Here is a 13,129-nt window from a genome sequence, read left to right on the forward strand (position 1 = left end):
AGACACCAATGTCTCCATACACACTCTTCATTCACTCATATAGGGTGGGACAAGCCTCCCCACAGCACCCCAACCCTCTCGGTAAATGACTGACAGTTGAGCTGGTCTATGTGTGTATCTATGCGTCTGTATCCGTGTGTCATCTGACTCTGAAGAGGGGGTCTATATCTTTCATTTGACACAGTGAACTACTGACAGTTTGTTGTCTGAGAGTGTGCATCTATATGTGGGAGATGGCCAGCTGATGCAAATACGCAAGTGTGTGTATGTGTTGGGAAAACTGTGACAGTCGTTCTACCTCCACAGACTCCTCTCCAAATCTGTCAAGGATACCACATCAGAAATCTTTTTAAAGATTAGTTCTATGGCATTGCTGCTATATTAGATAGCGCTGCAGCGAGTGACAGGAAGGATGGGAGTGTGACAGACTGATATGTGGTATGAATCTCAGGTTTAAACTCAAATTACTGTCAAGACAGGATGTTCACCTTATCTTGCCTCTGGGGCTCGACAGGGGCCTTGTGGAAGGCAAAGATACTGATTAGATAGAAAGTTCCATCAAACACAGATAGTTGAAAACTAAACTGCAGATTCAATCACTCGAAATAAATTGTCAGTCAGTTAATCGGTCAAAGCTTAAAAGTTTTAATACGTGTTGTGTACGTGTGCAGAAGAGAGTTTTGGAAGCTAACTGGCCACTTTTCCCTGAAAAATACTGTGATTAATTGGGTGTGATATTGATGATACCCACTCCTAATTTAGGTGGGTGGAGAACACCTTGGTACAGTGTGTGTGCTTAATGGATTAAAAAGCATAAGAGGGAGATGAGTGCCCATCCCTTTTAAACCAAAATGTGTGATTGGAGAGGAAAAACTCACAACCTGCTGCCTATGTTGGCGTCATGTTCTGTTACTTCACATCCTAATATACCTCTAAATATTTATGCGATGTTTTAGCGATGAGTAGCTGAGTTTTAAAGCGAACGTGTCTATGTGATGATGCCAAGTTGAGCTGCAGAAAATAACATGATTCAAGTAAGACTTATTGTTCATAATATTGCCCACTTCAACAAGCAAAATGGTCAATAGCCAAAAAAACTGGTCTTAGTTTCAACTTTAAAAAATGTCCATACAAGCTTTGGATGGACCTTAATTTACAGTGAAATTATTCACAGACTAAACATTTAATATATGTCATCAAATGAAATTGGCTGACAAGGGCTGTGACATACAGTCAAATCTACATAAGAAGGGAGAACCCAAACTTTAAGTTGAAATACTTTTTCAGCTGCTTTTTTTCCCTCTTTGTCCAGACTGAGCTGTTAATCCCTGATTAATTCTGGGATCGAAAGAGAGTTACATAAAACCTTGGATTATATCACCACCATGTCTCATTTTCACAGGCCTATTGTATGCAAAAGGTCGCGTCAGTGACGAATCACAGACGAAAATGTCCTGGTAACTATGAGTGTTACAATGTCTCATCAAACCCACCTCGCCATGCTCTCAGTCATGATAATGTTCAGTCTGTTCCTCCGATGCCTGGCCATCTGACCACCTGATTTCAGGACTTCAGACTGAACTGGGAAAAAATAAAAACTTTGCTCTCTCTCCCTCCTGTGAGTGTCTGGGGTTTGTTTTCCCTCTCCAGAAGAAATGTCAGTCGTGTTTGGCAAACTTCATGCATAATATTTCTGACTTCTCTGTCACGCAACAAAAACTGAGAATGTTTGAAGTTCACTCACTGAACATTAAACAGTCGGAGTGTCTAAATATGACACAGCAAACACTTCTCTGATCGTGTTCCAAACTGAGCAGAATTGTTGTCCTTACGTGCATTTTTCCCTGTTATATAGCATGCATTAAAAAAAAGTTATTACATCTGTTTTGGAATATAAATCCAAACCTACAGACATTCACTTAGCTCCTTAGCAGTATTGTTCTGATAAATGGGCTCTGCTGAAACTTGGCAGGCTGGATATCATGTCTATTTATAGATTTAAAAAAAAAAAAAAAGGATGTTTGCAATGAAAAATTACATCAAAGCTACAGCAGTAATCCAAGAGTCAGTGATAATATGGAATAAATCAAAGCAGCCTCATCCTCTTTCATACACAGACGACAGATTTCGATAATGAAGAAAAATGGAGGATGTCAAAATCATTTTCATGCTGTGACCCCAAAGTAATGGCCCGAGTGAATAAAGTAATGTGTCAAATTGGTCCTCTGTACTGGCGAGTACATAAAGCCTTGCATTATGACCTGCTATTGACCATAAATAGAGGGGCCCTCTTGACGTGAACATGTTTCCCGTTGTCAAGTCTTGACAAAGGACATACAGCTAAAGAGAGCGCATGAAAAGGAGGCGAGGGATGAAGACGAGCGAGACGGAAGAGGAGTACGGGACCGATTCACACAACACTTTGCAAACACAACATGAAAAAGACTTGATCATAGGGTGAGCAGAGGGAGAGGAGGAATGAATTACACGGAGATGAAGAGAGCGGAGCAAGGGAGGAGGGAGAGACTGAGACCAAAAAAAAAAATGACACAAGCGGCATCAAAAAGCAATAGAGAGGAAGGGCTGCTAGAGATTTCATTTTCATCACAGTATTCTTGAAATGCAGTGTATGCCATCGTTATCCCTGTTGAATACCAATGAGTGCGTGCAATAAGCATAAAAAGAAGCAAGACTAAGGAAAAAACATGCCTAAGGTCTGTAATTAATATACATATAGCATGTGCTTTTATTCCTCTGAGATCTATATCTAAACCTGTAATCTACTTTTGCTCTATTTTCATGACATAAGATTTCAACCTGAGTTCTCAGCTTACGTTAACCAGCATCATTTTGTCACCTGATTTTGATTTGGTCCATAATCTTGACATTTGTGGTTTGAAGTGGAATGTCTCAACATCTATTGGCTGGATATCTGATACATTTGGGGCAGATATATTTATGTTCTCCTAAATATAATTAAAAAGGGCTAATCCAGCTACTTCCCATCAGTCTCAGCTATATCCCACTTGTAAATAAAGTATGTTGGCGCACTAATGAAAAGCAGTTACATGCGGCTGCTGGCGTGGCTATTAAGTGTTTTAGAGTCCAAGTTAGATTCACATACCAACTCCTAGTTTTATATATTTCATTAAAGCTTTTGGAAAAGGTTTAATTTTTTCTATGTTCAGCATTGGTCAATTGCATTTTTGGGAGTTGCTTTGACTGCACTGAGCTTCCATACACGCAAATGTCATCCTCCAAGAATTTCTCTTTATTTCACAGGCCCAAGCACTTCTGATGAACTCCGTGAAGAATATGGGGTTAAATGGATCGTGGAAATGTGCAGTCTTGTTGTTTAATGTGCGGTTTCAACATTGCCAGCACGATATCAAATTGGAAAATTGACATGCTGCAATATAGCTGGAGGCAATCTGGATCACTGTTTCTTGTTTTGCGCTGGGGTAACTCCTCTTGCTCCTGACTCCGGCTTTGGAGGTTTTGAGCCAGCGTCTGTTTTCTACTCTGAGGAGCATAGAGGTCCAGAAAGTTATCCTTACTGCTGCATGTGACTGTGCAAACCTTTTGTGCTTGATGATTTTTGTTGGTTGCCAATTAAAACCACAAAAAACAGAAATGTTGACTTTGTGTTTAAAAGCTTTTAGTACCTTAAGTTCTGAGTTTTGTCTTTTTTTGCTGAATTTTATGCACACTTTTTTTTAATTATTCCTTCCACTGATCATGTTCATCGTGCTATATTAGCTCAACTTTTTAGAAATGCTGACCCATAAAATTCCATAGAAATTCAGCAAAATAAAGGCTAAACGCAACCCTGAATGGCCTTTACCTTTGGGTCCTTTGTTATCACCTAAAAGAAATTAATAATTAGATGAAAAATACGACAAAGGAGGCTCTGATGTGGGGAGCAGCTCAAATCCTACACCACGTAAGAATCCCCTTTCAAAACTACAGTTGTACAAAAGGCAGTCCTCAGTTCTAAAATGTTTACAGACTTAATAAAAATACGGTAACTGTTAAATATGGTGCAAACCAACATCATTATGTTAACAGCAGCACGGTCCTTTTCTGACGCTGACCCCGTGCAGCCCTTCCATCGGAAATCCGGTTTTGTTAAGTTTTTCTTCCTCTTTTTTTTCTGTTTGTGCATTTTCATTCGTCACAAACAAAACCATACGTGTCTAACTTGTAAGTGTAATCACAGCCGTCGGCTTCAGTGAGGAAACCCTGCAACTGGAGGTGATGGATGCGTGTCTCATGCTGTACAACAGCTGGTGGATCCAGTCGGGAGGTCGGGGGAGGGGTTGGAGACTGGGACTTTGTGGCTCCCCTTTCCATCACCATCTGGGTCAAGGTTGATGAGCCCTTGAGTGAGGCACATGGAAACTGTTCTGGTCATAAAAACAAGCTGTTCACCGTCTGGTTTGTGGGTGCTTGTCTCTGATTGGTCAGACGGTAATTGACTAAGGTGCTGCTAGTTAACTCGCCCTCATTACAAACCAGATGTGTTGATTTTGGTCAGGGGACATGAAGCCTTTGAAATGACTTTTTAGATTGTAATGAGGAGAAATATTGAACTCAAATACTTTTACAACAAACGACGAGGTGGTATAATCCACTTTTTTTTTACTGCACTGCTTTGCCACATGTTCTACTTTGCTGTCTAGCCATCTAAAATGAGGCTTGTGCTTTGGGTGTGATTAAAAACAAAACCCAATCAACAGTTTCAAATCTCAATCGTCCTCAATTCTAGAGTTGTTTTCATATCTGTAAGGCGATGGAGAGAAAGAGATGGGTAAATGTCATTGAAATCAGTGATCAGTGAAGCACAGACAGAAGGTAGAGGACAGTGCATGTGTGTGTGTGGGAAAATCTAAGTGGATATGAGTGTATTTAGAGAGCTCAGAGAGCAGGAGCTGAAGAATACAGTATGCATCATTTACTCAGGCCCAGACTAATGTGAATTATGACTGAAAAGATGGGAAAACCAATAAGATAAGGATGATGTGTAGTTTTGTACCAGCAATTTAGTGTGATTTAATAAACCGGGAGCGAATAAGTTATATAACTGCTCAGCAGAATGAGTAAATTGTAGCAAATTGTGGTGGGAAAACTGATTTTTTTTTTCGACACCACAGCATAATCAACCACAATCAGCACTCCCATCAACTGATTTCTGCTGTTTACGGAGGCACTGATTGGCCTTAATCAACTGCCAAACTATCAATGTGGAAATGCTAAATGGTGACTCTGAAAAAGTCACCAAATCAAAGCTATAATGCTGTGTAATAATAACGCAAAGAACTGACATAACATTCTCTGCGTCACACGTGTGGAGATATGCCAAGGTTTGGGCACCCTTAGTTTAAATTTCTGTAACTTGGAATATTCAAGTGAGTGTAAATCCTATAGATTAAACAGCCACAGATTATTAATGTTTTATGAGAATAAAATTGTATAATATTATTGTTTGTAAAATATCTTATATCTACATGAAACAATTTCCTGCTACTTTGCTGATATATTTGCTCATATATCAGGCTAATAGAAGACAAATAATGTCTTAAATATAAACCAAATCACTAGAGGAGGTTTGTGTGGCAGTTGCTTAAAACAATTTGAGACCTGTTATCACTCAGATGACACAGATGCGAATAAGAGGTGTAAATTTATCCATTTATCCTGGCTGTAATAATTACCTTTACGTTTGTGAAGTGCAAATGTGCAGGTAAGCGGTTTGTGGAAGTGTCTACTGCCGCTGTGATCATCTGAAGTTGAGCTAAAATTGCTCTAAAATGATGACTTCTCAGCCATCTCAGCAATTTCAGAACTTCAGAGAAGGGGACATCTTAACACAGCCTTTTATCATACAGGACTTAAATGGCCTCAGAAATGATCTCTGCTAAGCACAAAAAGCTGGAGGTGCATTACAAGCCACAGATTTGCATCACGGGTAAAAAAAAACTGATGAATGCAACTAGATTTATGGAAAGGCAAAAGTAAACAGACATTGATTCAACAAGAGGATTGGCATCAGTATAGATTAATCAAAAATCATTAAGGTATTAATCACATCATTTTCCAACCACTGCCTGTAGCTCCCAATTACACAAATCTACATATATATATATATTTTTTTTAAATTAGCATGAGAATCATTACTTTAAGCTAAATTATTGAAGACAAACCTTATTTCAACAGTAGTAAATCATAGATTTCTGGGCACCATTTTCACAAGAAGATCAATACTCATTGAGCAAACTGGTGAGTGTTAGCAGCAGCAGGGCTGTCCAGGTGAGTGCCCATGTTGGAACAGTGTGGCTCCAGAGAGTGTTTAATATTTTTCTGGACAACAACTGTGGCCCGTAGCACAGAGGAGTACGATATTATCAGGCTTGTGGGCAACACTTGTTAGTAGGATCAATGCACTGCTGGCTTAAGCCTTTTCAGGGGATTTATTGAATACCCCCAGCCTCAGTCTTGCATGTGAAACTCTTGAAATGCATGTGTAAATGAGGCTTTAGAGAAACTCCTCTCTTACTCCAGAAATCCCACATGCAACAGTGCTGTAATACTGTGTTAGTACAGCGAGAGCGGTTGTTATTCTGGGCACGTATAAGGATCCAAAAATGATGTTTCCTTACTCTAGATAGATCTCCAACCTCCAGGTAAAAACAAATGATGAAAACATTCCAGGTCATCCACACGACGAGCCAGGCTGCGTACTGCAGACAGACATACAGACAGAGAGACAGAGAGAGGAAAGTCAGATAAAGACAGGATTTGACAGGACTTTGTTGAAGAATTAAATGCGAAAAAACATGTTTGTGCGTGACATGGAGAACAGACAGAGGGAGGCTTCACTTTTGAGGTTTATAAGTGCAGAGAAACAAAAACAACAGTGAAGAGACAAAATCAGCCAAGGAGAGGCAATGGATAGCAGTGCCTTATTTGTGTTTGTGTAAAAGGGAAGAAATGAAGAAATGATGGAATTTATTGAGCTTTCATTGTTCGAATCGTCTCACTAAAAAATAACTGAAGGTCGTTCGATGAGGAAGCTGCTCATTGCTTAATTGACAGCAAGAAAAGATAACTTCTTTTAAGCTAAGCTATGAATTTGACTTTTCATTCAGTGCAACCATCTCTGAAAACGTCCCTTCTATCAGTCCCAGTGGGAGGACAAACTCAATTTAACTGTCACTGATTATCACAAAGTGAGAGGCCGCTGCAAAATTCATGGCAAATACGAAAAATGTCTGCTTCCAGAGTGTGCCTGAGTGTGTACTTAAGTGTGTAAAACTCACTCCTGTGACATATCTCGGCCTGAACTGGATCGTGCCGAACAAGCCGAGGATGACGACGATGATGTGTAGGAAGTTGGTCAGGATGGGAGCCCACTGGTAGCCCAGGAAATCTATCACCTGACGCTCCAACACACTGACCTGAGGGGTGGAAGAGGGAGAGGAGGAAGACGAGGAGAGATTAGTGGCATATAAGAAATAAAAATAAAAAAATTGAAAATTGCGTTTGTCACAGCAAGAAAACCATCAGCACTTGAAAGAAAGTGGGTGTCATAGCAAGCTGATATGAGCCTCAACAACATGACGGCAACTAAAGCTGACATGCTGTGAAATCTAAAACTATGAGTTCGGGTAGGGGAAAATGATTCATTAATCATGACTAACTTCAATTTATAATTAATTCTTGCCATTCCTTCCAGTGCAGTTTCTGACACTTAACTGAACATTTAAGAAGGGATATGATTACATTAGCATTTTATAGGTAAAAATGTTATCAGATAAATGAGAAAATCACCTGGAGAATAAAGACTTTAAGAAGTAGATAGATAGATAGATAGATAGATAGATAGATAGATAGATAGATAGATAGATAGATAGATAGATAGATAGATAGATAGATAGATAGATAGATAGATAGATAGATAGATAGATAGATAGATAGATAGATAGATAGATAGATAGATAGATAGATAGATAGATAGATAGATAGATAGATAGATGGATGGATAGATAGATAGATAGATAGATAGATGGATAGATAGATAGATAGATAGATAGATAGATAGATAGATAGATAGATAGATAGATAGATAGATAGATAGATAGATAGATAGATAGATAGATAGATAGATAGATAGATAGATAGATAGATAGATAGATAGATAGATAGATAGATAGATAGATAGATAGATAGATAGATAGATAGATAGATAGATAGATAGATAGATAGATAGATAGATAGAAACAGTAAAGGAACCATTTTTACCAGACTGGACAAAACAACATTTGAAGAAAAATCTCAAATCTTTGCTGCTGGAAATGGATTAATTCAGGGTATGATCAGCTGATCAAAGGAATCTGAGGAATTGTGTTATCAAATTTATCAATAACAGCCCTGGAGATAGTTAACCCAGGCGGCATGAAAGATAACTCGCTTTATCTAAAGTATTTGTGTAACTGCAAGTGCAATAAAACCTTCCAGAGTGCGGGCCCACTTACAGATGGACCTGTACAGGGACAGCTGCGACGTGTTCTTATTTTGGTGTTTGCATGGAGGAGCCTGTGCCAGGAGGAGGGCACATAAAGTATTCCATCCAAGCGCACAGCGATTCAAGTCGGCAAAACATTCACGTCACTTGGACACAAGCAAAAATCCCTTATCACATCAGTGTCATGGAATCAGGCAAATGTAAACCATCTTTCATGGCAAACATGACATGTTGAAGTAAGAAGACTTTTACTTTGATTCAAATAGATAATTTGATGCATTGTCCAATCTCATGTGATTAGCAAATATCGAGCACGGACTGTGTTTCTCACCGGGTATGTTAACGTGCACAGAGAATTTAACCCAGCTGAGACCTTATTCAGAATAAGACACTGCCGTGTATACAGTTTTGGATATAAATCACGGTGGTGTAGGGGAGTGGGGATGTGGGTGCGAGTTTTGATTGGATTATGCTCTGTAACATGCAAACGATAATATGAATAGAACATGGAACTAATTTAAACATAATCGTCATAATCGTTATCTTCTTAAGAATAAGGCCAGTAAGCGGAATGTTGCTGTGCATGTAAACATAGCAAATGTCCCACTTTGGGTATATCTGAATGAAACTGTGAGGAAGTGCTTAAGATGCTGTTCTTGAACTGATTATGGCTAAATGCTTAAGTTTTCAGCATTATTTTTCTTTCAACTCAGTTGGGTGTGTTTTTTCAAACGAAGTCGATTTGGGAATTTTGAAAAACTTAAAGGGTCCTCAGCAGAATTTATGTGATTCAACATCATAACTAATAATGTCTACAATATTTCTCTAAAGGGTCTGTGGAGTCAGAGAGAGGACGTTCATCAGAATGTATCAGAAATCACAAATACTTTATCGTAATGAAGTAAACGGTAATCAGTTGCACACGCAGTTCTGGTAAGCTTACAGGGCAGAGTGTGTCTGTGTGTGTGTGTTTGGGCTTATTATCCTTCAGTCACTGGAGCTTCATGCTGAGATAGTTAATGAAGTCAGCACAGCGTATGATACGGTACTGCTAAATATATTAACACGCGCAGACAGAGAGAGGGCGACAGGGAGATGGTGACAAAGAGAAGGCCTGGGGGACGGAGAAAGTGCGCACAAAAAGGAAAAGAAAAGACACAAAAGTATCGGACACTGTTGGGACTTTGATTAAACCAGAAACACCCTGATATTGGCTGTTGTTTCCTATCGGCCAGACGTATTCAAACGTTGGCAGCCTACATATCAAAGGCTTCTTTCTCTGTCATCCCAACTCTCTTCTCACACCCATGAACACAAGTTTCTGCATGGCTGAGTTTAGAGTGCCCTAATGTGAGACCATATGGCAACACCACAGCCACACAGGAGATAGGTATACACACACTAAAGACAAGCAACTGACACACAACACAACAAGGTATTAGTTTTAAATGTGCGGTACAGAATAAGAGATCTAAAACTAAAGGAAGGTGTCTCAGTGAGCGCATGGTGACATATGTGCAACTACCCATGTGTGTGTGTGTGTATTTGCATGTCAGGGCAGGTCTGCTTTGCTTGCACTTGACAGCACCTGCTGTTATTGGACACACTGGGCTCAGCTGGCACTGCAGTGTGCGTGTGTGTGTGTGTAGGAAAGAGAGAGAGAGACATTGTGCGTCTTTGTGTGACTGCCTTTATATCCAGTCTATCTGTTTCTTTGTGCATTTGCTTCATTGTATTATATAGAAGTGTGTCCTCTTATTGACAATTATATAGTGCCGCAGTTGTGTGCCCTTCTCACAAGTGTGCACACACATCCATGCAGGGGCCATTATAAAAAGTCGAAGGCCTCCCGGCACATTACTGAAGCCCCTGGGGGCCCCTTTTTCATCGCCAATAATATAAACAGTCTTCACCCCAGCTGGGGATGCATATACTTACACACTTCCCCCAAAAACATATAGTAAGTGAAACAAGTGCAGGAGAGGGTTTTAATAGGCAGAGAGAGGTTAGCACACTATGATCCATGACAAAATTAATACCTTGTATTAATACAGGAGCCAATAAAAGCAAGATTCAAACCCAGACCATCTGCGTTTTAGCACCATAACTCATCTTTTCATGTGAATTTCTCATTACATGGCTCAGCTGCAAAACAACCAACGTCATCTGCCTCAGTATGTCGTTCTTTGTAATTCAGCCTCTCAGTTCTCCTGACAGTCAAAAGACAAAGCATGCGTATAGCCCCTTCTGCCAGCATCCATTTGCACCCATCAAATGACAGAAGAAGCTTTGGATGAAGTGTGAAATCACCCCAGCTTTTCAACAACTTTGACTCAAGGGGATACAGATAGGGTGAGATACACACAGATCACAGTTGCTAGCAGCAGATAAGTTAGAAGAAATGTCAGTTGCATACATCTGAAAGATTCTGCAGTGTACAGGTGGAGCTTCAAGCTGCCTTGCTGGGTCCTGTGGGATCTGCTGCGACACACTTTGAAGCTGCAGAGAGATGTTCATTTGAGCGCTGCTGCGTAGGCCAGGGGCACACTCACATTCACCTTTTTTTCATCCACCTTAGGTTTATACGGTAAACCCAACAGTGGACACTGAACATTCATCTACATATGTGTTGATTTGGCAAAAGTGCTGCAAGTGTCAGAGAATATTGATGTGAATATGATTGATGCATGAAGAGTTCAATGTGTAAGTCTCTATTTAGTTCGAGTATGGCTGACAAAATGCAGAAAAACAACTTAATATGCAGCCTTCTGTCAATTTGTCTTTGCCAAAACAAAACCCCTCAGGGAGAAGGAATGTTTATTCCACCTACTGCGTTGTTGGCTTAAACTGATGCTTTTGCTCTTCTTACCACTCAAATACATGACTTTGAGTCTGACTTAAGAGCTAAAGTGCATCAACATCCTGTTGACAACTTCTGTAAAGAGAAGCCAAATGGCACAGTTTTATTGCGGCAACTAAAAAACTTTGGGTTCCATTTAAAGAAGAGGTGAACAGAAGCATTGAGTAGCTTCAGTTCACTTCTGTCTGTTGCCGTTATCCTAACTTTTGGCTAAGGGGGAAGAATTACCTGCTTGTAAGGGAAGCCACAGTGTGAAAGAGTGAAATTTTCTAATCCAATAACGAGGTGTGCTATACTAAGCAGCAGTAGGAGGTAAAAGGGCTTCGTTGACAAGTTTTCCAAAGACTAAGGTGACAAATGACACTTGCAAACTTACCCTGCTGTTGCTAATTAACGCAGAGTCTCTGAACTGGCCACATACTAGTAATCAGCCATGTGGATAAAGCAGTCTCTCAATGCTTAAGTACTACTCTATGGTCCTCCAATCACCAGCTCTGTAATTGATGGCTGTGAAAGAGTACGCCAACATCAACTTGCACGGCTTTTATTTTCCTACTCTATTCAGTGTATTTTTTTTAGGTGGGGTTGTGTGAAAAACTCACGAGTAGACAGTGTCTTACATTCAGGAGACATGGTTAGAATGCTCTCAGTTTGGGAGAATTAGGGAGAGACTTGGCAGGGAGCTAAGCTAACAGCTATGATTTTAGAGAGATTTGAGTCCATCAGAAGACTTGCTGGATAGCTTACTACTGGGTATTAAAAAAAAGATGGTATATTCTCAATTTTCACTCATTTTTACTTTTTTCTGGCTGGTATTTGGGGATTAGACTAGCAGAATTGTCAGCCACCACGCATGTGATGACTAGTAGCTACACATGTATTAGACTTAACACTTCTTATCCTAAATGATCACCATCTTGGTTACACAATGGAAGTGGAGGGACCACACATTATTTTCCAGCCTGTGCGAGGAAAAGACGTTATTAGTGCAGATACTGAGGCCAATCCTAGCTTACTCGCTCATAGCAGCAGATTTTTATCTGGCACTGATGTTACTTAATGGTATGTTGTGGCCTCATTTATGTGGCTGTTGTCAGGCAAATAAAGTTTTCATCTTCACAGTCATACTGAATGTGTGATCAGGGGTGCAACAAGTTGTAAATATTAGCAAAATGCAGCTTGTGTGTCAAACAACACTAAATGACAATTGCAACCAAAAGTTGCAATTGTTATTTACAGTAAGAGCACAATGTTTCAACAATTTGAGACTGCATTTTATTGTCAAAGTAAGTATCCACGACAGTCACACTTATCTTCTGCTACTGAGCAAATTGTGATTTTTGTGTTTTCTTAATTCACAATAAAGAACTTCGACATAGCTGACATGTTAGTAGCTTTGGGTGTCACATTGAGCTGTGACAAACTCATCCATTGACAATATGACTGAAAAATCAACAAGTCCTTCAGCTGAAACCGTCCCATCTGTCGTTCGTTCACACCCTTAAATACGACTCATAATTCCGTCTTGTAATGTACCGCCTCTATAAGCAGCATGAGGGAAATGTGCCTCATAAAACAATTTCCACATGGGAGCTGAAATCATTGTCAATAATATCATTCAATAAGCCACAAAGTCTACATACGAAGGAAGGAGTGATGGTTGGATGGAGCAGCTAAATGTTGCTCTCTTATGTTGATTTCATGAAATCGAGATCAACGCACATTCAGTCAATCACACAACAGCA

General features: G+C 39.8%; 2 protein-coding genes across 2 annotated transcripts in view; both read right to left on the reverse strand.

Annotated features, from left to right (window-relative positions):
* coq8aa (coenzyme Q8A, genome duplicate a) overlaps positions 1-13,129 on the reverse strand; it is a 294,959-nt gene that overhangs the window by 38,546 nt on the left and 243,284 nt on the right. The window lies entirely within an intron of this gene.
* The window catches only part of nkain2 (sodium/potassium transporting ATPase interacting 2), an 83,790-nt gene that overhangs the window by 37,573 nt on the left and 33,088 nt on the right, over positions 1-13,129 (reverse strand). The window contains exons 2-3 of the mRNA XM_072362631.1: positions 7,320-7,457; positions 6,660-6,740 (exon numbers count right to left, since the gene is read on the reverse strand). Coding sequence (XP_072218732.1) covers positions 6,660-6,740; positions 7,320-7,457 — 219 coding nt within the window. The remainder of the gene's footprint in view (positions 1-6,659; positions 6,741-7,319; positions 7,458-13,129) is intronic.

This window comes from Leuresthes tenuis, unplaced genomic scaffold, assembly GCF_036924035.1.
Source record: "Leuresthes tenuis unplaced genomic scaffold, fLeuTen1.0.hap1 SCAF_13, whole genome shotgun sequence".
Lineage (NCBI taxonomy): Eukaryota > Metazoa > Chordata > Actinopteri > Atheriniformes > Atherinopsidae > Leuresthes > Leuresthes tenuis.